The sequence below is a fragment of the Onychomys torridus genome, chromosome 22, assembly GCF_903995425.1.
Source record: "Onychomys torridus chromosome 22, mOncTor1.1, whole genome shotgun sequence".
In the NCBI taxonomy this organism is placed as follows: Eukaryota; Metazoa; Chordata; class Mammalia; order Rodentia; family Cricetidae; genus Onychomys; species Onychomys torridus.
In genome coordinates, this window is record NC_050464.1 from 13067757 (window position 1) to 13090048 (window position 22292).

General features: G+C 38.1%; 1 protein-coding gene across 5 annotated transcripts; it reads left to right on the plus strand.

Annotated features, from left to right (window-relative positions):
• The first annotated feature begins 564 nt into the window (after nucleotides 1–564).
• On the plus strand, nucleotides 565–16110 carry LOC118572310 (zinc finger protein OZF-like). 5 transcript variants are annotated; one of them, XM_036171838.1, is made up of 6 exons: nucleotides 565–712; nucleotides 1213–1308; nucleotides 6213–6339; nucleotides 6469–6561; nucleotides 10797–10886; nucleotides 11965–16110. In XM_036171838.1, exons 2-6 carry the CDS (start codon nucleotides 1288–1290, stop codon nucleotides 13545–13547), a joined length of 1914 nt encoding a protein of 637 aa, XP_036027731.1. In that variant the 5' UTR covers nucleotides 565–712; nucleotides 1213–1287; the 3' UTR covers nucleotides 13548–16110. The 5 variants fall into 5 exon arrangements, with proteins under 5 accessions (XP_036027731.1, XP_036027732.1, XP_036027733.1 ...); XM_036171839.1 differs by having other exon boundaries at nucleotides 1219–1308; XM_036171840.1 differs by lacking the exon at nucleotides 10797–10886.
• The last annotated feature ends 6182 nt before the right edge of the window (nucleotides 16111–22292 follow it).

Sequence of the window (22292 nt, forward strand, 5' to 3'; positions counted from 1 at the left end):
TGCTATTTGGCATGTTGCTTGTGAAGCTGTGAGTGGGAAAGTGTAATAGAATACTATTTTAAGGTGTGTTATTTTTGTTTATGTTGCATTTGTTTAACTCTGAAGCTGTGTTATTGTGCCTGTATAAAACACCTGATGGTCTAATAAAGAACTGACCAATAGCAAGGCAGGAGAGAGAAATAGGTAAGGCTGGCAGGCAGAAAGAATATATAGAGGGAGAAATCTGGGAAGGGAAGGCGAATAAAGAGAGATGGAAGAGTGAAGAGAGCTAGCAGCCAGAGGAGGAGGATGACTCCAGGGGCCAGCCACCCAGCTAGACAGCAAGCCATGGATTAAGATTTACAGAAGTGAGAGAATGGAAAAAGCCCAATCACAAGGTAGACTGGATAAATTAAGAAAAGCTGGCTGGAACCAAGCCAAGATAAGGCTGGGAATTTATAAGTTAGAATAAGCCTCTGAGTGTGGATTTATTTAGGAGCTGGGTGGAGGGCCCCCCGAAAGAGCCAGAATACCAATAACAGGAAAGTATTAGTTTGGTGCCTACACTGAAAATGTCTTTGAATACATTCACCCTTTCTTTCAGATCGCTGCTATCTTCATGAGAGGAAGACTGCAATAGGGCACTGGAGGAGGAGAATCAAGAGGAGAATCAAGATGCACCATTTGACAGTCAGGTCACTCTCTGAAGCTCAGCTGTCTCTTCAGCCCTCAGGTAGGTACTCATACCAAAAAGAGCCCACCTGATCCTAGCCTAAATTATTGACCAGCCCAATTATACTGTATTTAATAACATTTTAAGGGGCTTGCTACCTAGTGTAGATAATAATCACCCCCTATGATAGATAGGATTCCAAAATTTAATGATACCTTGCTTATATTGGCAAAACAATAGGTACTTTTAGGAACTGATTTTCTGTAACTGAAAGATACTGTTAGGTCACACAGAAATACATGTATATGTATGATTGGTGTTTCAACTCACAGTACCTGTTATGCTGGTTTTATTCTTTCATGGGTTGGTGACTCTACTGGTACTTAAGAGCTCTAGAGACAGCCCCCCCCCTCCGTACAACTAAAGGCACTGGGTTGAGGAATGTCTAATCAGGCAGATGAACAGTAGGGGGCAGGCTTTCCCAGTCTTGCTAGGACTTTTTACTCTGAAGCTCGTCATCTTGGGATGCGTCCCTAGGCTCAGTCTCCTCTACTCTGGAGGTCTAGGTGGCTGTGCTGTAGACTCTGTTGCCCTGTGACGTGCTGGTGCGGGGAGTTCCATAGGGAGGACACTCGATGCCCTGGAAGCCAGAAATGGTGAGTGTGTGGGCCAGCGTCTTGAACCAGGGACTATAATTGGTGGGAATCATTTGTGGCTCTGGAGTCAACTGACTGGAACCCTGTATTGGGTCTTTGGGCCCCAGGTCCCCTCTTTCTGTGGGATGGGTGATGGGCTGGTACTTGGGACCCAGGTGGCCCGTCTCATTTCTGCAAGGTTACTTCAGCTCCTATTGGAGCTCTCTCTGTGCCTTTAGTTCCCTACTGACTGTAAGGCAGCAGGCTGGGCCATCAGTGGGCATAGGGTACATTGTGTTCTGTTCTCAGATGATTAAAATTTTTTTTAAACTATCATGAATTTGACTTTTAACATAAATGATACAACTTTAAAAAATTGTTTCATAATTTATAATATGTGTGGTATACTTTGATCCACTCCCATTATCCTTTTATCACCACTGAAAATATCACTCTAAGTATTTCTTTCTAACAAGCCTTTCTCTTCCTTTTTTGAATTTGTTTTTTTTTTTTTAATGGCCATCTGCATTTAAGTAGAGATGCTGGCATGAGTGTGGGTAGGGGATTATTGGCTGCAAGGACTGTTTAACCAGTGGCAGTACCACTAAAGAATACTCAGCTTTCATTAACTGTCCATACTCCTTAAGGAATGATGGGGCCTTATGAGTACCACCTTATCCATGATGGATTGTGATGGGGCACTTCTTGTGTAGGTAGCTATTGTCAGTCTGTTTTCCCCAAGGTTACCTAGCTTACCTCATAGATATGTCTTTGGCCTCTTTCCTCTCTGGGTTGCTTGAGTTTAGGCCACTGGCCACTTCTACTTCTCATTGCCTTGTCTTTCTCACTGCATTTCAACTTATGCTGTCCTCTTTGCTGTTTCTTAGTGTTCTTCCCCTCTGTTCAGAATAAAGTCTGTCTTTTGTTACCCTGATCATCTTGTTCTTGGAGTCGCCTGTAGACAGCTTCTGCTTCTCCTTCTGACCCAAGAAGTCCCCATTTTCAATCAGTTTTAATCTTTCTTACTTTTTTTTTCATTATAGGATTTAAAAAATGTGTCAAACATGGAACTTCACACATGCTAGCTGACTGCTGTGGAAATGAGCTACAGTCCTAGCCCACAGAACATTTTTTTTTCTGCCTGAACTAGAGGAGGCAACTTTTAAACTATTTTAAAGCATAAAAGATGAGATGGAAACATGTCTAGATTTTAGTACTGCATGTACTCAGATGTCTGCTGGTTCCTTGCTCCTTTTTATGCTTATAAATTGGCATGTGTGTACTGTCCATTAATAACTGTGTATACCTTGGCCAAATGCAATGGCCGGTACCCGAAATATTCTGTTGTCGTTTATGTTTTAAGTCCCTGTAGTAAGCACATGACATGCTGAGCAACACTTGTATTACATTAATCGTTATCCTAAATAATATAAGTAAAACATAGCTTAAGTTATACCACTGGTAGGGGTTAAGTGCCATTTTATATTTAGTATTTGTTCAGTTTTAGTTAGCATTTAAGACAGAGTATAACAGCATTCTTATACTGCTGTTATTTCTGGTGATGTTTGTTATGATAATTAATTTTCCAGTAAGATCAGAAGCAAATTTTTCTTTTCTACTTATACTAACCAGTCCATCAAGAGTATAAGAGTGTTTGCTTCTCTGACTCAGAGTACCAGAGGAAAAAGATTTTTTTTCTTCGTGTAGTACATTCTCAGCCCACATGCCAAAGGGAAAATATGAATTTTTGGGTGACACCTTTGAATTCTACTTAGAGAAGACTGTGTATCCCTTACACGTGACTCCTCTGGCTTCTTCTCAGAAGACTGTACATCACTTGCATTCACAGTGTGAAGGGAGCTCAGACAGCAAAGGGAGGCTCCAAGTTGGCTTATGTGAATGTTGCATTTTGTCAGTATTTCACTTGGATAAAGGCATGACAATCAGGGCTATGGATGAAGTGTTATCCTTTCCCCAGAATTACTCTATTGAAGCCTATATCCAAATCCACATGCTGACTGTATCTGGAGATAGTGCTTACAGGAGGTAATTAGCGTTAAATGAGGAAATATGTGTGGGATGCTAACACCATACAGCTGAACTTCCTTATCCAAAAGAGGAAGAAGGTTTGAGTGATAGCACAGTGTAAGAGCATTTGTCTACCATGTCCAAAGCCACGATTTGAGCCCCAGAAGAAATTAAAAGAGGAAGGGAGAATTGTTTTGTTTGTGCATGGAAAGACACTCTGATTAGGCAGTCACCTGGATGTCAGGAAGGGAGACCTTATGAGGAACTGAACCACCTGCAACCTTGACTGTTAACTTAAACAACTGTGAAAAAATTTCACTTTCATCCATTCTGTATAAGTTTTTATTGCAACCCATGGTAACTAATACAGGGGGAAGAATTAGATTTTGAAGAACAGGAATTTAACCTACACTACTCTGTTGGTATTTGTATGTTAATTTTTTAAGAATTTATTTTTTTGTGGCATGTATGTTGAGATCAGAGGACAACTTCTGAGAGTTGGTTCTTCTTCCACCATATGGGGCCTTGAGATTGAACCCAGGTCATCAGATTTCCTAATGGGCATCTTTACCAGTATCTAATTTTTTTTGTAACAACATTGAAATAAACTAAGAAGAAAATGTACTGACCTAAGGAAAATTAATGATATTGTGATGTAGACGTCATCCACTTATTGTATTTTTGTGATATATAATTTTATGTCCATGAATGTAGTATTTGTTTTTTTATAACCTTAATTTATTTTCTTATCTGATAAGTTGGTATAGTTTTGTTGCTACAGTAGGTACCTTGAATTTGATATTCTGTTATTGTCTGAACATACTCTTATTTGTGAATATTTTCTGTGATGGCTAATCTCACTTGCCAACTTGACATACCTAGGAAGAGAGAACTTCAGTCGAACAATTGCTTTCATTATATTGACCTGTGGTCATGCCTGTTGGGGAATTTCCTTGGTTGCTGATTGATGTAGGGGGTCCCAGCTCACTGTGGGTGGTACCATCATGGGTAGGTGGGTCTGGGCTGTAAAGGAAAGGCAGCTGAGTAAGCCAGAGGGAAAGAGCCGGTAGCTGCATTCCTCTGTGGTTTCTGCTTCAGTTTCTGCCTTCAAGTTCCTGCTTGAGCTCTTGACTTGGCATCTCTTGATGATGGGCTCTATCTATCCTGAAAGTTGTAATAAATTCTTTTCTCTTAAAGTTGGTTTTGGTCAGTGTTTTATTGAAGCATAGAAAGCAGTTAAAACAGTTTCCTGTGCTATTTATTTAGTCATTACTGGGTATTGAAACCAGGGTCCCATGTGCTAGGAAAGCCCTTTATGACTGAGCCCCAGCCCTTATGTCACTTGTGTAGTGTGTTTATTGAATCCTCCTATTTGGAATAATGATCAGGGAATTCTCTTAGGATTTTAGGTTGTAAAGATGATACTCTTTCTTGTGTTTTGTTGGATTTTCCTGTAACCTTCAGAGAGTGCTAAATACTTTTGTGATTGAGCACAAAAGTTTACCCTCTAGTTGTATGAATATTTTTTTGAGAAACCATCAGATTTCCATTCACCCGGATAAAGCACCAATGACAGGTGCAAGAAGCTATTCCACTCAAGTCCTGGTGAACCAGTGTGCTTAGTTAGGGTTACTTCATAGGAGCATGGGTAATTCTTAAGCAGTTACACTACTGAAGGGAATGTCTCTCTGCTAGCTGTCTATAAATCTCTGAGAATGGTCTTATGAACCTTTCTCTTTGTAACCATCAGCTGCCTATAAATCAGAGGTCAGATTAGTGATGTAGATGGTCATTTGTTATTCTGGTTCATGTAATTTACGTATTTTATAGCACCCCATGCCTTTTTTAAACCCTTTGATTTAGAAAGTGAGTAATATAGTCACTTATATGTGGACCCTAGCTGTTCTTTCTGATTAAGTAAGAAAATACGAGAATGACCATAACTGTAATTATTATTATTATTATTATTATTTTGTTTTTGTTTAGCCAGAGCTGAGGACCGAACCCAGGGCCTTGTGCTTGCTAGGCAAGCGCTCTACCACTGAGCTAAATTCCCAACTCCACAATTATTATTTTTTAAAGCAGGTTTAATTTTTAAAAATTTTATGTATCTGGGTGTATGGATGTTTTACTTGTGTGTCTGTGTGACATGAGTGTGCCTGTGCTCTTGAACATCATTTGATCCTCTGGATTGTGATTCTAGATGATTGTGTCCCACCATGTGGGTGCTGGGAATCAAATTTGGGTCCACTGGAAGAACAACCAGAGCTCTTAACTGCTAATCCATTTCTCTAGCCTCTGAACAATTATTTATGTATGTAATGGGCTACTAACAAGTCGATGAAATTAAATTGTTGAATTACTTAAATGCAAAATAATTGGATAATAAATGATTTGAACATTTACTGGTGTTATCACTCATTACAATGTGAGAATACTCTAACTAGTATTCTGTATAGTTCTGTTAGTCTATCTTGTGTCTTTTGTGCTGTCATAACTGGACTTGTGTTGCTTCATATTCATGAGAATACATTCATGTAAACATTTAAGAATTCTGTTGTATGAAAGTAGCAGTGTTTTCTATTTCACTTGTCCTGTTGTACATAGAACATTAACTTTTTAAATACACATCAACAATGTGTTTGTATTTTTGTCTTTGGACTATATCAGGTGCTTTCCTGAGGAGAATATTATTAATGCTGTTCTTAGTAATAAGGATTGTTCAGCATCTATAAGGGGAACTGGATAATTGTATTTTCTTGAATTATACTAAATTCATGTGTAGGTAAAATATTACTTTCTCCCATGATAAAGAATACAGATCAATTTTGTGTTATGTAAGACAGGTATCCATAGAAGGATGAGCTCTCAGGCTGAGGAGAAATGTGTCATTACAGGGGTTGGTGTCCTTTGAGGATATAGCTGTGGAATTTACCTGGCAGGAATGGCAGGACCTGAATGAAAGTCAGAGGAACCTCTACAGGGATGTGATGCTGGAAAACTACAGCAATTTGCTATTTTTGGGTGAGTGTAGAATGGAATGTAGACTCTTTATCAAAATAATTGGCCCCATCATTGGCTGTCTCCTCAAATGAAGGTATTTTCTTTCTTTTTTTCTGCCCAACTTAGTGGTTTAACATCTCCCATTTACAGGGCACTGCAAGACCAAACCTGAGTTGATCTTCAATTTGGAGCACAGACTTGGGTCATGGATTGTAGGAGAAGCCTCAGACCAGAGTATTCCAGGTACATCAGTGCATACTAATTAGGAGGATTCTGAGAAATGACCAGATATGTTCACCAAATTTATCCTCATCCCAGACAGATCTAAACAGGGCTAATCTTTTATATTAGACATTTGTCTAATACACTCTCTGAAGAAGACTTAGCTTTTGTTGTTGTTAATGAAATATGTTCTTTTCGATTTGCTATAAATCCATTCCCTATATGGATCTTAGAGAAACAACATATATAGTTTAGTTTAGGAAAAGTCTAATAAACTGAGTTGAGTTGTAAGGAAGTAGTTATGCATTTATTTTATTTAGGTAATTTTCCAAGTTTGCTACATCATATGTAGGTGGCTATCTACCAACAACTTGATAGTAGTCATGAGTATTAATAGCAGAGATACAAATTAATAAATGAGTAGCTTAAGGCTAGTATTTAATTACAGTTATTTTGGCAGTTACAGGTGGAATTTGAGAGAATAGCATCAGAGTGTTCCAGAGTAAAGAGGAAGATTAAAAGTGCTTTATGATTGTCTGAATAAAGAGAGATAGGGTAATAAAGGAGAAAATATCCAAAGTCTTCAGGGCAGCTGAAAAGAAAAACAAAATTGTAATGCATGAGCATGTACACACACATATAAACACACACACAGACACACACACACTGCATACCACACACTACACAAAGAGGAGGAAGCCTCTAACTATCTCCCTGTGCAGAGGAAAACCAAAAGCCATAAGCATAAGGGAAGCCTGGAGCATGTAGGCATCCTTAGGGACAACTAGACACAGGAGAAACCTATAGTTTTCAGAAGGCTTAAATCTAGTTGAGCGTTCCTTGTCTGAAAATTACTTCTTTATAACAGACTAACATTGGAGAAGAAACTAGTTACATTACTCCTTTTACCTTGAAGTCCTATACTGTGGGGGACCTGCCCCCACCTTTTTCCCCTAGGTACTCTTGAGGAGTGAGTGTTAAGATTCAGATAGAAGGATAGAGGGGAGCGAAAAATACAGAAACACAGGATAGCATTGAGAGGGCCCAGAACTTTATTCAAAAGGACTTTTTATAACAGTACCAAGGGACGAGACAAAAGACCTCCTCCTTGCTAGATACAGCCAGGTGTAGACCCTTCCAAACATCTGGTACCCAAACCTGTGGTCCAGTCATCTTATGCAGCCCTGCTGGTGAAGCAAGCTCAAATCTCAATAGGAAACCTCTGTGGGCTCCCACAGGTCCCTCTTAATATTTTAAAGCTTAAGTGAGGGTACAGAGCTTAATTTTGAATCCACTAGGAGCTTGCAAGTAGCTGGAATTACCACAGCATTACTCCTGCTCCCTAGGGCTGCCACATCTCCCAATAAAGGAGCAGAGGATGATAAAGATGGAATGTCCTTTTGAATTGATCTCAGATGTCTATAGAAGTCTTAGCTGCACCAAGCACTTTTTTAAATCAATAAACAAACAAATAAATAAAACTCCAGATGCAACTGTATCAAAAAGACTCCCTTAGCTTCACAAAACATTAACAGGTTAACATAATTCTAACATAAATATTACTGTACATAATTACAGTTCTTTCAAACTTACATCTGAAAGCAAACTCTTAATAGAACCATTAACACTTTAAAGACTTTAGAAAAAAAGCAACCTCTTTTTTTTTTTTCTTTTTTTGAGCTGAGGATCGAACTCAGGGCCTTGCGCTTGCTAGGCGAGTGCTCTACCACTGAGCTAAACTCCCAACCCTAAAGCAATCTCTTAATAGAGTCATATACATTTCTTGCTAATAAAACAATAGGATAAACTTCTGATGCATCCACCTCAAAGTTAAATGCTCCCTTAGCTTCACCAAACCATGGTGCATCAATATCAACAGATTAACACAATAACTCTAACATAAATAGTACTATACACAATTACAATTCCTACAAACCTACATCCAAAAGCAATACTCTCAATATAACCGTTAGCACTTTAAAAACTTTAGCAAAAATCCAAAAGCAATTTCCTAATAGAACTATATAAAACACAGGGTAGAATAACACAATTTAACATCAGTCCACTTAAGAGACAAGCAAATATTTTTTAAATTAAATAGAGTATGGAATATTAACTCCCCTTTTTCCTTATAGTTTTTTTTTTTTTAAGCTGCATTTTGAGCTTGAGGAAAAAACCCACACTTCTCTGTTTAGACAGTTCCATTTTTAACACAAAGCAGTTCGTGAATCACCACAGCTAATAGAGTCTATATGTGTAAGTAAAGTCAAAATTGTCCCATTACTATGGTATCACTTCTATCCGTCTCATTTCTTAAGCCTGAAAAGTTCAAAAAATAAATTCTGGGACCAATCTTTTAAATATGAAGAAACCCATAACCAAAACTTTTTTGCAGTTAACAATTCTAGCTCAAACAAGTGTCTCTGAAACCTGTTCTCAGCCATAGAGACATTTTCAATTACAGCAGCATTTTATGGCAGCCTTTCTTGAGGAACCTTGTCTCAGGACAAAAGCTATTAACTGTCTGGGGCAGAGTCCTTTCAAAAGATTCCTTCTTACAACTAGCAAACAGAAACTGCAAGGCTTTTGGCTTTTGGCTTTCACAGTCACAGTCTGTGCCTCTGGTAACTGGCAGTTCCCAGGATCCCTGTGTCCTGAGGCCCTGAGGGCTTTCAATCACCTCACACCACTCAGGTTCAAGAGGCTGCCCTTGCTATGATCCGCATCTCTCAGCACACAGGATCTGGGAGGAAACCCAGCCTTGGCCAGTCATGGCTGCTGCACTCTGGCTGCATTACCTACTCTGTTGGGAGTCCTCAGAGAACACTGTCCTGCCTGCACAGCTGAATGCTGTCCCCAGGATAACTCCATGGTTCCAGCCACACCCTACTGCTGGGAGCTCGGGCTGGCCTAGGTTCCAGCATCTCTGCCATTCTGCCTGAAGCACAGTTCTCATTTCTATAGCTCCCTGGGCTCTAGCACATCTCAGCTGCTCATTTGGCTGCTTCTCCTGCGGCATCTTTGTTCAGCACTCTCCAGGGTCTGCTCTCTCTGCTGCACTCCAAGCTGCTTGCTGTTTGCTTTTCTCTCAGTGTGGCATTTCTGCTTGTCTCCTCATCATGGTTTTTTCACCAGAGAAAGCTTGCAGAACCTCGCTGCTTGCACTGGCTCTTGGGCATCTGCCACCTGTGTTGCGCTGATGCCTGGCTGCTGTGGCTTGCACTGGCTCTAGTGTCTGCCATTGTTGGCGGCTTCTGGAGCTTCTGAAGCCGCTCAGACTGCTAAGTTTACAGTCTGCTTTTGATGCTGCTTTCTGCGTCCCAGGTTCTGCTTGTACTCAGAGGTAGAAAATCTACTCTACTCTTAAGTTTCTATTATACCTAAGTCTTAATTCTACCCTACTATACCTAAGCCTAAACAATATCCTTATGCCTAAAGCTTATTCTACCTAATATACCTAAGCCTACATTTCTATGACTTACTTGTGCTAACATTTTAAAACCTAATTTTAGTAGAGATTTGAGAAAGAAGAGAAAAAGAGAAACTTAGAAAGAGATATACTCTGCAGCCTCACTTGGGCATCTTTCAGCCACTTTACTTTCACTCCCGAGAATAAAATACTGTCTCCTTTATTTTTCAATTTGTTATCAGCATGCCTTCTTGTACCCTTGATGCCCCCTCTCTTTTGCCAAGTCCCTGTTCAGGCACCATTTGTGGGGGACCTGTCCCTATCTTTTTCCGCAGGGTACTCTTGAGGAATGAGGGATAAGAGATTCAGATAGAAGGATAGTGGAGAGAGAGAAAAAAAAAAGAAACACAGGATAGCCTCAGGAGGGCCTGGATCCTTATCCACTGCCTTTTTATAATAATGCTAATGGATAAGGCAAAAGACTTCCCCCTTGCTAGATACAGCCAAGTGTACACCCTTCCAAACACATGATACCCAGGCCTGTGATTTAATCATCCTCTTATATACAGTTCTGCTGGTAATGCAAGCTCAGATCTCACTAGGAAACCTCTGTGGGTTTCCACACTATACCCAGACTCCAGCTTGAGAGGGGGACTTGAGAGGGCACTTACTCAGTTTTTGAGACTGAGCTATACTGTAGACATGAAATCAAATAATCACAAATCACAGAGGATATAGACATGCTATCACCATTATTAATTTAGCAAACCAGAAGACCTTTTAAGATAAAGATTTAATGTGTGTCTTTCAATAAGAATCCTAAATATAATTGCTTTCAACTTTAAAGCAGATGGCCAGAATGGACTAACAACTAAGATCTTGTTGTTTGCTGTCTGCAGCATCTCCTCACTGGCAGAGGTACATATGGACGTAAAATGTGAGCATTGTTTCTTGAAACAAACTATGTAAAAGGACTCAGTAGCTCTACTACATTAGTAAGCCAACTTTATGCCTAATTAGTTTAGAAGGCATAAAGAAATTTACTGAATATTCATAAAGGAACCAATCCATTAAAATAGAATTATTTCAAATGTTTGTGCACTGAATATTGGTGTTCTGAGTTCCATAAAAATATTTCTAGACCTGAAGACAGAAGTTCTGGTTAGAGCAGTAGTGAGTGACTTCAGCATTCTAGAATTGTATAATATGCCAATAAATAACAAATCTGAACTAGACAACATCCACTTTCATGAATGAAGTACATACTGGAGTTGACTGACTAAAATAGTCTACTATCGTGAATGGATAACTCAGGAACAAGATTTAACAGAACCACTTCATAGTTAATAGTGCATCAGTGAGACTAAAGAGACATCTATAGTGTATACTATCTCAGTGTCTGTGAAATGTACATCTGAGCTTTCTCTAAAACAAATCAAATTTGAGGTCATAAAGCAAGCCCTAATGAACAGATAATATTGGAAATAATTTCTTTTATCTTTTAAAAGTCAAAACTGAGAATGCTAAAAACCAATAGCCAGAGAAAATAAACTAAACAAATATGTGGTTGAATACAGTTTTGAATAATCAGTGACTTGTAAAACAGATGGGGGTTAAGTTTCCTAGAATGAAGTAAACTCAAAAAAGTAGAATGAGGAGTATCTGGAAGGAGGAAGAGAACTTACAGCTCTGAGCAGAGAAAGGTAGACATGAATTTTACCAGAGTAAATTGTGTACATATATAGAAAGAAGACCATGAAATCTAAACATAATATACCTTAGTTTGTACAATTAATGTATGTTAAGTTTAGAAGTCACATATGACATTGAGTTAGATAAAGGAAAATGGATATCATTTTGGTAAACAATATATTTTCCTAGTTTTTTCACTTTTGATAAAATGATTAAAAAGCAAATAGATGGCTAAAGCATAATAGGAATATTTCTTGTGGGGCATTTATCCTCTAGTGGGAAGGAAGATATGTGTATTTTAATTTTTATTAATGTCATTTCAGATTCCCAGGAAATGAATACTCTGACCAAGTTCTATCCAGAAACCAAAGCAAGACATGTGTGGCAAGTTGTATTTGACCGTGATATATCAGAGTTGACTGGAGTAGGGAAGGCATTCAATGTGAGTGCAAACCATGTTTCAAATGAGAATATGAAGAATGAGAACCCACTAGGAATGAGTCCTAGAAAGCTTATTCTGTGGAAGAATGTGTATATCCATAGTGATGCTGATGAGCTAGAAGTTGGAGAAGAACTTGATGATCTTATTGGAACTGTAAAATCCATCAAATATCCAGAACATGGTAGTCTATACAAGTCTCAAAGTTCACAGAGTTATTTTCGAAGTCTTATACCAGGGAAATCTTTCAACACAAAAGCAGTATTACTGACTCATAAATTCAGTGAATATGCAAAATCTTTAGGTGATACAGCATTTATTGGCAAAGAGATGGCTCAGAAAAGGGAGAAATCTTTTGAATGTAATATATCAGAGATTAAGTGTAACAAGTCTGACCTTGATGAAAATGAGCAAATACACTCTGCAGAGAAACATTTCAAATGTAGTGACTTTGAGAACCCTTTCATTACTGAATCATATCTTCTAAAACATAAGGGACAACATGCAGGAGAAAAGCTCTTTGTCCAGGAGGAATATGAGTTTTCTCAGCCGTCAGAAGTGAGTCTCCAGAAAATCCACAGAGGGAAAAAGTCCTATGAATGTAAAATATGTGGAAAGTGCTTTCATTGGAAAACAAGCTTCAACAGACATCATAGTACTCACACTGGTGAGAAGCCCTATGAATGTAAGGAATGTAGGAAAGCTTTCTGCCAAAAGTCACACCTCACTCAGCATCAGAGAGTTCATACAGGTGAGAGACCATATATATGTCTAGAATGTAGAAAAGCTTTCTATCGTAAGTCAGAGCTCACTGACCATCAGAGAATTCATACAGGTGAGAAGCCATATGAATGTAAGGAATGTGGGAAAGCTTTTTGCCAAAAGCCCCAACTCACTCTACATCAGAGAATTCATACAGGTGAGAAGCCCTATGAGTGTGCAGAATGTGGGAAAGCCTTTTCCACCAAGTCCTATTTAACTGTACATCAGAGAACTCACACAGGTGAGAAACCTTATGAATGTACAGTATGCAGGAAGTCGTTTATTTGTAAGTCGAGTTTCAGTCATCATTGGAGAACTCATACTGGTGAAAAACCCTATGAATGCAAGCAATGTATGAAGACATTCTACCGTAAGTCAGGCCTGACTCGACACCAGAGAACTCACACAGGTGACAAACCTTATGAATGTCAATTATGTGAGAAAGCTTTTTATTGCACTTCACACCTCACTGTACACCAGAGAACTCATACAGGTGAGAAACCCTATGAATGTAAGGAATGTAGGAAATCTTTCTATGATAAGTCAAATCTTAGACGGCATCAGAAGATTCATACTATGGAGAAAGCCTGTGAATGCAAACAGTGTAATAAAACTTTGCTGAGTAACACTTCTCAACATCAGACAATGTACTATGAATATGAAGAATGCAAGAAAGCTTTCCAACATAAAACAAACTTTACTTAAACATCTAACACTTCTTATAGGTAAGGGAACCTGTGAATGTAAAGAACATTGGGAAACATTTGCCCACAAGTCAGATCTTACTACATAGGAGTACCCACATGAGAGATTAAACTGTATGAATAAACAGTGAAAGAAAACCTTGATTTATGCTTGTTTATCAAAGAACTCACAATTGACTGAGGCAAGTAGTTTTGCTAGGTACATAAGTAATTGCTTTTAAACCAACATAAACAGATGCTTTGGTGGAGGGTCACTTGTACTCAGGCAACAGAGGAAGACATGGCTTAAAAGAAAATTGGGCAAAATTTTCTACTTTAGGTTTTCCTGACATGCTATCAGAACTCAATGGTGTGAAACCAATGAAAATGAAGAATTGCCTCAAACTGAATAGAATTTGCAACTCGTTACTGGGTGTGTTGGTGCATGCTTGCAATCTCAATACTTGGGAGATCAATGAAGGAAGATCAAGAGTTAATAGTCCTTGGCTACAGAGCATGTTCACTCCCAGCCTGTGTTACATGGGACCTTAAGAACAAAAAACCCAAATAATTAAAAATACAAGAATTTGGGAATCTAATGGCTTCACAAACTCTATAACTGACAAAGGACAAAAATACTATTACATACCTTAATGCCATTTGAATCAAATATGCTATAGGAGTCCTAATCATGTAAGTTTTGTAGAAACGTGGAACTTTGTGGAAATCATGTTACTGGACATCACTTCACTCAAAAGTTAGCCCACTTGAATTTAAGCAGTTAGGAGAGCTGTGGATGTAGCTCAGTGGCAGAGTGCTTGATCACTATAAATATTGCCTTTCTTAGATTACCTATTATGACCTTAAAAGTTTTATTGTATTTATATGTGCATACATTCCATATCGAATATGTCAGGGTCAGAGGACAAACTCTCCAAAGTTAGTTCTCTCTTACCTGGTGGGTCCTTCGTATCAAACTTAGATTGTCAGGCTTGGCAGCAAGTGTTTTTAGCCTCTGTCTGAGCTATCTACTGCCCTTGTATTTTATACTTATCAATTTTTGTAAAATAAGCAGATCTGGAGTTATTTCAGTCCAGAATTCTTTAATGGGTAAGGACATTTCTTTGATCATTTTAAGTGGAGTTTCCTTAACTTTTAAATTTGGAGACAAGGTCTTGCTACAAACATCCTGGTTGATATGAAAGTCCTGTTCTTCTGTGAATGCTTTGATTATATGTATGTGCTGCTATGCCCAGCATAAAATTTTAAGGCTTTAAAAAAAAAATAAGAACAAAAACTTATGGAGCTCTTTTTGGCTGCTGTCTTCATGGTCTAAATGCTCCATCACATGTTGAACAAATGAAAGATTTGGTTTTACAGCACAGTGAAAGGATGCCAAATCTGTCAAGATCTAGAAGAATGCGGGTCATGAGAAGTTCAAAGTTCACTGCAGCAGAAACCTGTACCTTTATCATCACAGACAAGCAGAAGTCAGGGAAGCTGAATCAGATAATGAAGGAGCTGAAATAAAACACATCCTCATTTGGAGTGTATTAAAATTCTACAATGTAAAAAGAAAAATTTGTTCATATAACTTGAGTATTAATTGGAAGTAATAAGTTATTTAAAAAATTATTTTGAATTGTGTTTAGTTGTGTACAAATAAGCAGGATGGTCATCTCCAGTCAGCTTAAATTGGCCTCCAACCTGGGACACTTGTGGTTGACATAAATGAAAGTTAATAGTTAATACTCAAAACTAGTGGACAGGCTTGAAACACATCTTAAATGTAATTATGTTCTATTTTACATATTTTGTTTTAGAAATCTGAATTGAGGGCACTCAGAATAAGTACAGAAAATTTGTTACATGTATGACAAATACATTGGGGGACTAAAGAGGTAGGGTGCATGTCCTTTTATGGTTTAGTTCTGATTGCAATTTCAGACATAAGTATTAAGATACTGAGGTCATAGAAGTTAACTTGATATTATTGTGGGCAGCTATCTGACAACCAGTTTAAGGTTGTACATACTTATTTTAGACCATAATTTCATGTAGTCAATAGTTACTTGACCCTCCTGACCATGAGTAGGTCATGGTTGTCAGAAGTGCTTTTTTTATTTAACCTCTAGATAGGAAACAGCAAAGAAGTGGCTGAATATCAGGTTTATTCTTTAATGATGTATAACAGTGACATACATTTAAAATGAAAACCCTTCCTGAAGTTTATATCACCTCTAAATTATTGCCATAATCTGAGACCCAAGCATCCAACACAAGCCTTTGGACAACATTTCAGATTCAAATCAGAATATACAGTTTTCATATTAAACAACTACCCCATTCATATTTTGTTAAGTATATCTTGTTCATATAGAGTTGTATGGATATTTTTTATAAAACTTTCGATTGAAACTGAAGCGCTATCCACTGTCCCAAGAAGGTGACTGATAATGTTTTTACAATGTATAACCAACATAGAACCTAGTGTTGTATCTAATATCAGCAATTAATGTTGAAATGTAGAAATCTGATACATAACTGTTTATAGTTAACATCCAAATTAAAGCACTTTTGGTCAATTCTTGTTGCATTTTTAATTTTTTTTACATTTTTAGTTAAGATAATTATATCACTTATCCCACTATCCTTTCTTTCCTCCAGGCTCTCCCTCAAATGTTCTCTCCCTCAAATGATAGCCTCTTTCATTATTACAGTTACATGTGTAGCTACAAATATAAATACAGCCCACTGGGTTAAATTTTATTTTTTTAAAATTATTTATTTATTTAATTAATTATTTATTTATTTATTTATTTATTTATTTGTGTATGTGTGGTTTCAGGGCTGACTACTATCTAGTGGATGAAAAGTCATATGAATCCTATTGAACTCTTGTAAAGAGTAAAGACCACTAACCCAAATTTTTTGGTTGAATTAAGCAAGCTTTATTTTCTGTCAGAGCTATCTCCCTAAAGCAGGGTTTAAGAGAATAGCACAGAATATAGGATAAAAAATATTTTATAGTCCCCAAACTGCAAGGCTAGGGGGTTTCCAAGTGTTTTTAGTTATGTAGGAACTTGGCAGAACATCTACATTTGGTAGAGCATCTTATCAGAGTGAAAGTTAAGGTATAGGGTGTAGATCATGTCAAATTCCAGAAAATGGGTAAAGATATGGTCCAACTTAAGTTTTACGGAAAACAGGAATGACCTTATTTTTACCATGTAACAAGGTGCTTCTAATCTTAAGAAAAGTCAGGCTGGTCTATCATTCCCCCATTGTCTTATGTGTTCCTTTCAAGTCCTTGCTAGGGAATGGTCATTTCTATCTATTGTATGGGCTGATAGTGTCAGCAGAGGACAGATATCTTAGCATTTTTATTTGGCAGGAGATGGAATTTGTAGCACTTTGGAATACAGAAGTCCTTGATTGTGAGCATTATGAGTATTAGGAGTCTGCAGCAGTTGAAGCAAGAGTAGTCCCAGGGGGACCAGTTGAACAGGGATTGGTACCCATTGTTTCCATCTTGTTGGTTTAAGATTGTTCTTTGTTCTGTATAGAGCAGGTCGAGTATTTCATATTGTAAAACTGCTTTAGCTAATAAATTGGTAGATCTTGATCTATTTGATTTTAACATTACCTTTTTGACAATGAGGGAGCCTGGTATGCCAATAGGCGTTATATGTAGCCATTACTTTCTCTTTGCCAGGGAGTTTCCAGCCTTTGTTGAAGGCTTTGTTGTTTGTTACACTGATTAGGTCACTGTCTTGCTGCTTTATAAGATGGGAATTTAGTGTTTGGTGCTCATAGCTGTGGCCCTAATTGTTTAGCTTATTTTAGTTTTGGGTAATAGTGCTGTCTGTGGCTGAGTTTTACAACCTGAATTGTATTTCCATCATGGAATCAGTTGTGATAAGTTCTGGAGGCCTGGTAAGGTTTGGGGGGGTCTGTTCTATCTCTCAAGAGAGAAGAAAGAGGACACGATCATAATCTGGACAAGGTAAGACCAAACTTCAACAGTATAAACAATTCAATATGTAGGATTTATTCATGATCCTCTGGGTTTCTCCAAGAGGTCCAGGTCACTTCTCTGGCTTTGCCCTTGGCAGCATATATAGCCTGTCCTATAGGCTCTAGCTGGCTCCATCTCATTGCAACTGCTATTCTTGGTGGCCATAATTTGGAATTGGCATCTCTAAAATTGGTGGGGTCCCTTATTGCAACTGGGCTGCATTTTTGTTATTAGCTTCTCCTGGGATATTTTAGGAAATTCAATCTTGTCATACAGTGCCAAGCTTCAGTGGCTCTCCATGACTCATGTCTTTAAAACCAGTATGATCTGGGTGACTCATATTACAATGTTTGACTGCCAGAAAAAGGTAAATTTTTATATATAAGTATGTGGAGGTTCATCCAGACTTAAGTCCAGTCCACTTAAACAGTTCTTGGTTACCACCAAGTTGTAAGTGCTCCTATTTCACCCTTAGGGATATCTTGCCATGCTGGTCATCTTTATGGCTCATGAGCATCACAGTTGGATGGGACTAATAATTGCTTCTCTCCTTTGGCAGCTTGCATAGTACTTCCTGGTACTGTAGAAGGTAGACTGCAGGAAGGAAGCTTTCAAGTTAGATCCAAGTTAAATAATCTGAGTCTTGTGTCCTAAGCATGCTCAACAGGAGGGAAATCACACCTGGTACTAGAAACCTAGCTAACTACCTGGGCTAGCAATCTTAGAAGAGAATCTATTGCTGCTACTTTGCTAGACCAATATAATTTAACTAATCTGCTTAATGAAATACAGTCTCTGTAGTTATTTTCCTTTTGTTCCTATTCCCATCTCTAAATAGGACAGAGAGGAAAATAGTACCATATGATATAAATTTTGTATAGCTAATGTGTATGTGCATTTTTTCCTTATTGATACACTGCTTGAGTGTGCTTGCCAGTAATTTAAGGAAACAATCATGCCATCTGCCTGTGAGCCCAATAACTTCCTGAGACACAGAATTACTAAACTGCCAAGTCTCATTGGAACAAGAGTAACTTCCTGAGACAGGGAATCTGCCATCCCTCATTGGACCAAGAGTGGCTTTCTGAGGCACAGAATCTGTCAGCTCTTATTGGACCAAGAGAGGCTTTCTGAGACAGAATCTGTCAGCTCTGACTGGACCAAGAGCCCTGATAAGACCAAGAGCGGCTCCATGAGTCACAGAATCAGGTAGCTTGGATTGGGCAAAGAGCAGCTCCCTGAGATACAGAATCTGCCAGCTCCAAGTAGACCAAGAGCTAAGAGTGGACCCAGAGGGGCCTCCTGAGACACAGACACAACAAACACAGAGTGGACCAATAGCAACCTGCTCGGACACAGGCACCTCTTGCACCTATTAGAGGAGGAGATGGGCAGACATCAATGCAAAAATACATACAACAACATAAAGAGCAATATGGCATCACCAGAACCTAGCCCTCCTCCAACAGCAAGACATGAACATCACAATGTAGAAGAAACAGAAGAAAGCAACCTTTAAAATAGCTTCATGAAGATGTTAGAGGTCTTTCAAGAAAAAATGAAAAATGAAATTGAGGAAAAGACAAACAAAAAAGTGGAAGAAATCAATAAATCCCTTAAAGAAATCCAAGAAAACCATGAAAACACAATTAAACATGTGAGGGAACTAGTTCAAGACCTGAAAAGGGAAATAGAAACAATGAAAAAGACATAAACAGAGTGAATGCTGGATTTAGAAAATCTGAGTAAATGAACAGGAAACACAGATACACGCATACCCAACAGAATACAAGAGGTGGAAGAGAGAATTTCTGGTGTAGAGGATACAATAGAGAAAATAGATTCGTCAGTCAAAGAAAACACAAAAGCCTAAAAAGTCATAACATAAAATGTCCAGGAAATCTGGGACACCATGAAAAGGCCAAACCTAAGAATAATAGGGATAGAAGAAGAATACCAACTCAAAGGCACAGAAAATATATTCAACAAGACCATAGAAGAAAACTTTCCCAACTTAAAGGGGGTAATACCTATGAAGATACAAGAAACCTAAAGAACACCAAATAGACTAGACCCCCCCCCCAAAAAGTCCCCTTGCCACATAATAATTAAACCACTAAACATACAAATAAAGAATATTAAGAGCAGCCAAGGAAAAAGGCCAAGTGACTTATAAAGGCAGACCCATCAGAATAACACCTGACTTCTCAATGGAGACTTTGAAAACCAGAAGGACCTGGACAGATGTAATGCAGACAATAAGAGTCCAAGGATGCCAGCCTAGACTAATATACCCAGCAAAACTTTCAATCACCATAGATGGAGTGAACAATACTTTCCAAGACAAAACCAGATTTAAACAATACCTATCCACAAATCTAGGCCTACATAAAGCACTAGAAGGAAAATTCCAACCTAATGAAGTCAGATGTACCCACGAAAACACAGGCAATAGATAACCCCATAGCAGTAAACCTCAAAGAAGAAAACTACACACTACCACCAGAAGATAATAGGAATTAACAATCACTGGTCATTAATATTCCTTGTAGATGAATTTCTAAATGGTCTTATTAAATAAGAAACACAGAGCCAAATACAGAGTTAAAGCCTAAGAGATCAAAGCAAAAGCCACAACTCCCTTTAGCTTACCACTCACTGTCATCCTTCCCCTGAGAGAGAGACCTTCATCCTGTGTGTCTTGCATTTTATAGCTTTCCTGTTCTGCCTTCTCTTTGGCTCTAAGATCAGCCACATGACTTCCTCATCACTGCCTGTCTATACAGACCTCCTGGTCTCTATGGTTGGTACTGGGATTAAAGACTCAAGAGTCACCATGCTTGGCTGTGTCCTTGATCACACAGAGACTCTGCCTGCCATGTGATCAGATTAAGGACTTGGGCTACCACCATCTGACTTTTATTCTTGGCTTGATAATGACCTTTGATCTCCAGGCAAACTTCATTTATTAACATACAAATAAAATCATATTTCAGCACAATTAAAATATCACCACATTTCCCCCTATTAATCTAATAAAAAGAAAAAGGTTATAACTAATATAAGAAAAACTGTACAATAAGTACAATAACTATATACAATATATACAAGCAATAAATACCTAAACAATGTCTAGTCCATTTGCATTTGATGAACTTAGAGAAAATATTCCATTATCTATCCTATTTTGGTAAGTCCAAAATGTACATGATTCACTTTCTATCCTAACTTATGTTACTAAAAGAGAATTACTTTATAATGTCTTTCAAATTTATACACTTTACACCTCTTAGTGAGTTTCTTTTCTGAAATTCTTAACAAGGAAAACTATAACTATCTAATCTTCAACTCACTATAACTATTAACTATCCAATCTTCAACTCACTATAACTATAACTATCTAATCTTTAACTCTCTCAGAGACCCAAGAAGAAAATAATATTACCTAAAAACAAACAAAACAGGAAGTGCATGCAGGTAGCTTTCAAAAAAGTTTTGAGTTGACAGAAACAGCCAGCTGCCTGTACAGTCACCTGAGGTTTCTAATGTTGGGACATCATCTTCCACCTATAGGCTTAGTGTATCTGACAGGTTCATTTGTGAAGTAAGATGTACACAAGGCCTACAGTTCAACCTCATATTCAGTGTAAGTAGTTCATGTACCAGAATCACCTGAATTCCACTAGTATCCTATCATGATTCAGGATTTTAAATTCTGGAAATAGTTGAAGATTTTTAAATTCAGCTGTCCATTCTTCTTGGCTTGTGGGTGGCTTCATCTCTTTTATTAAATGCCAGTCTACCATTGAGAGGTTAGCTTCCATCAGCTTAGTTACTTTTTCAAGAATAACTGTTTCAGCTACTGTTCCACTGCACATCAGAAACCACTGGTCCACTGCCTGTTCAGCTGTCTTCCACGAAAGGGGCACTGCACCTTTTCCAGATTGCAAGGACCATATTGTGCCATATTGTCCTGGCCTCAGAGGATGCCTGTTGCTAAAGCCATAACCACACTTGTCTTGACAAGAATCAGTAGTCCTTTGTTCATGTCCTGTCTGTCCATTTTGTCCTGTTTGTCAGCAGTCAATTTGAGGACACTTTGTTGTCCAGTGGCTAACTTTTGCCATGATGAAAGTTGACTCCATATGTAGTTTCTTCAATGGCCATATCTTCTCAGAAGTAGATTGGTGCTGCCAGGAACTGACATGTCTCATAGTCATAAAAAAAGAAAAAAATTTCTGAGTTATTAAGACATTTAAAATGCCATATTCTGTAGATCTCTGAAGGGTTTGAAGATGACCTGTCTATCTAAAATACCTCTGCTCAACCTTGAAAACATGCCTATTATGACTATAAGTTTAATTGTAATGTCTAACTACTAACTTTTCTTTCATTATATCCTAATAGTTGGTAATAATAACATCCAAGGATTAGCAAATTGCATTACATTGTTAAACGAACTGTATAAGTACACTATCTTGAACAAGATTAGAAATATACGTATAGCATTTTCTAACAATCTCATTCTCAATAAATATAATTTGTATAAGATATTTGTATAAAATCCAATGAAATTTAAAGTGTTTAAACTAGTAATTGTCTTTTAAAAGTAGATTCAGCCAGGTGGTGGTGGTGCATGCCTGTAATCCCAGCACTCAGGAGGCAGAGGCAGGCTGATCTTTGTGAGTTTGAAGCCAGCCTGGGCTACCAAGTGAGTTCCAGGAAAGGCGCAAAGCTACACAGGGAAAC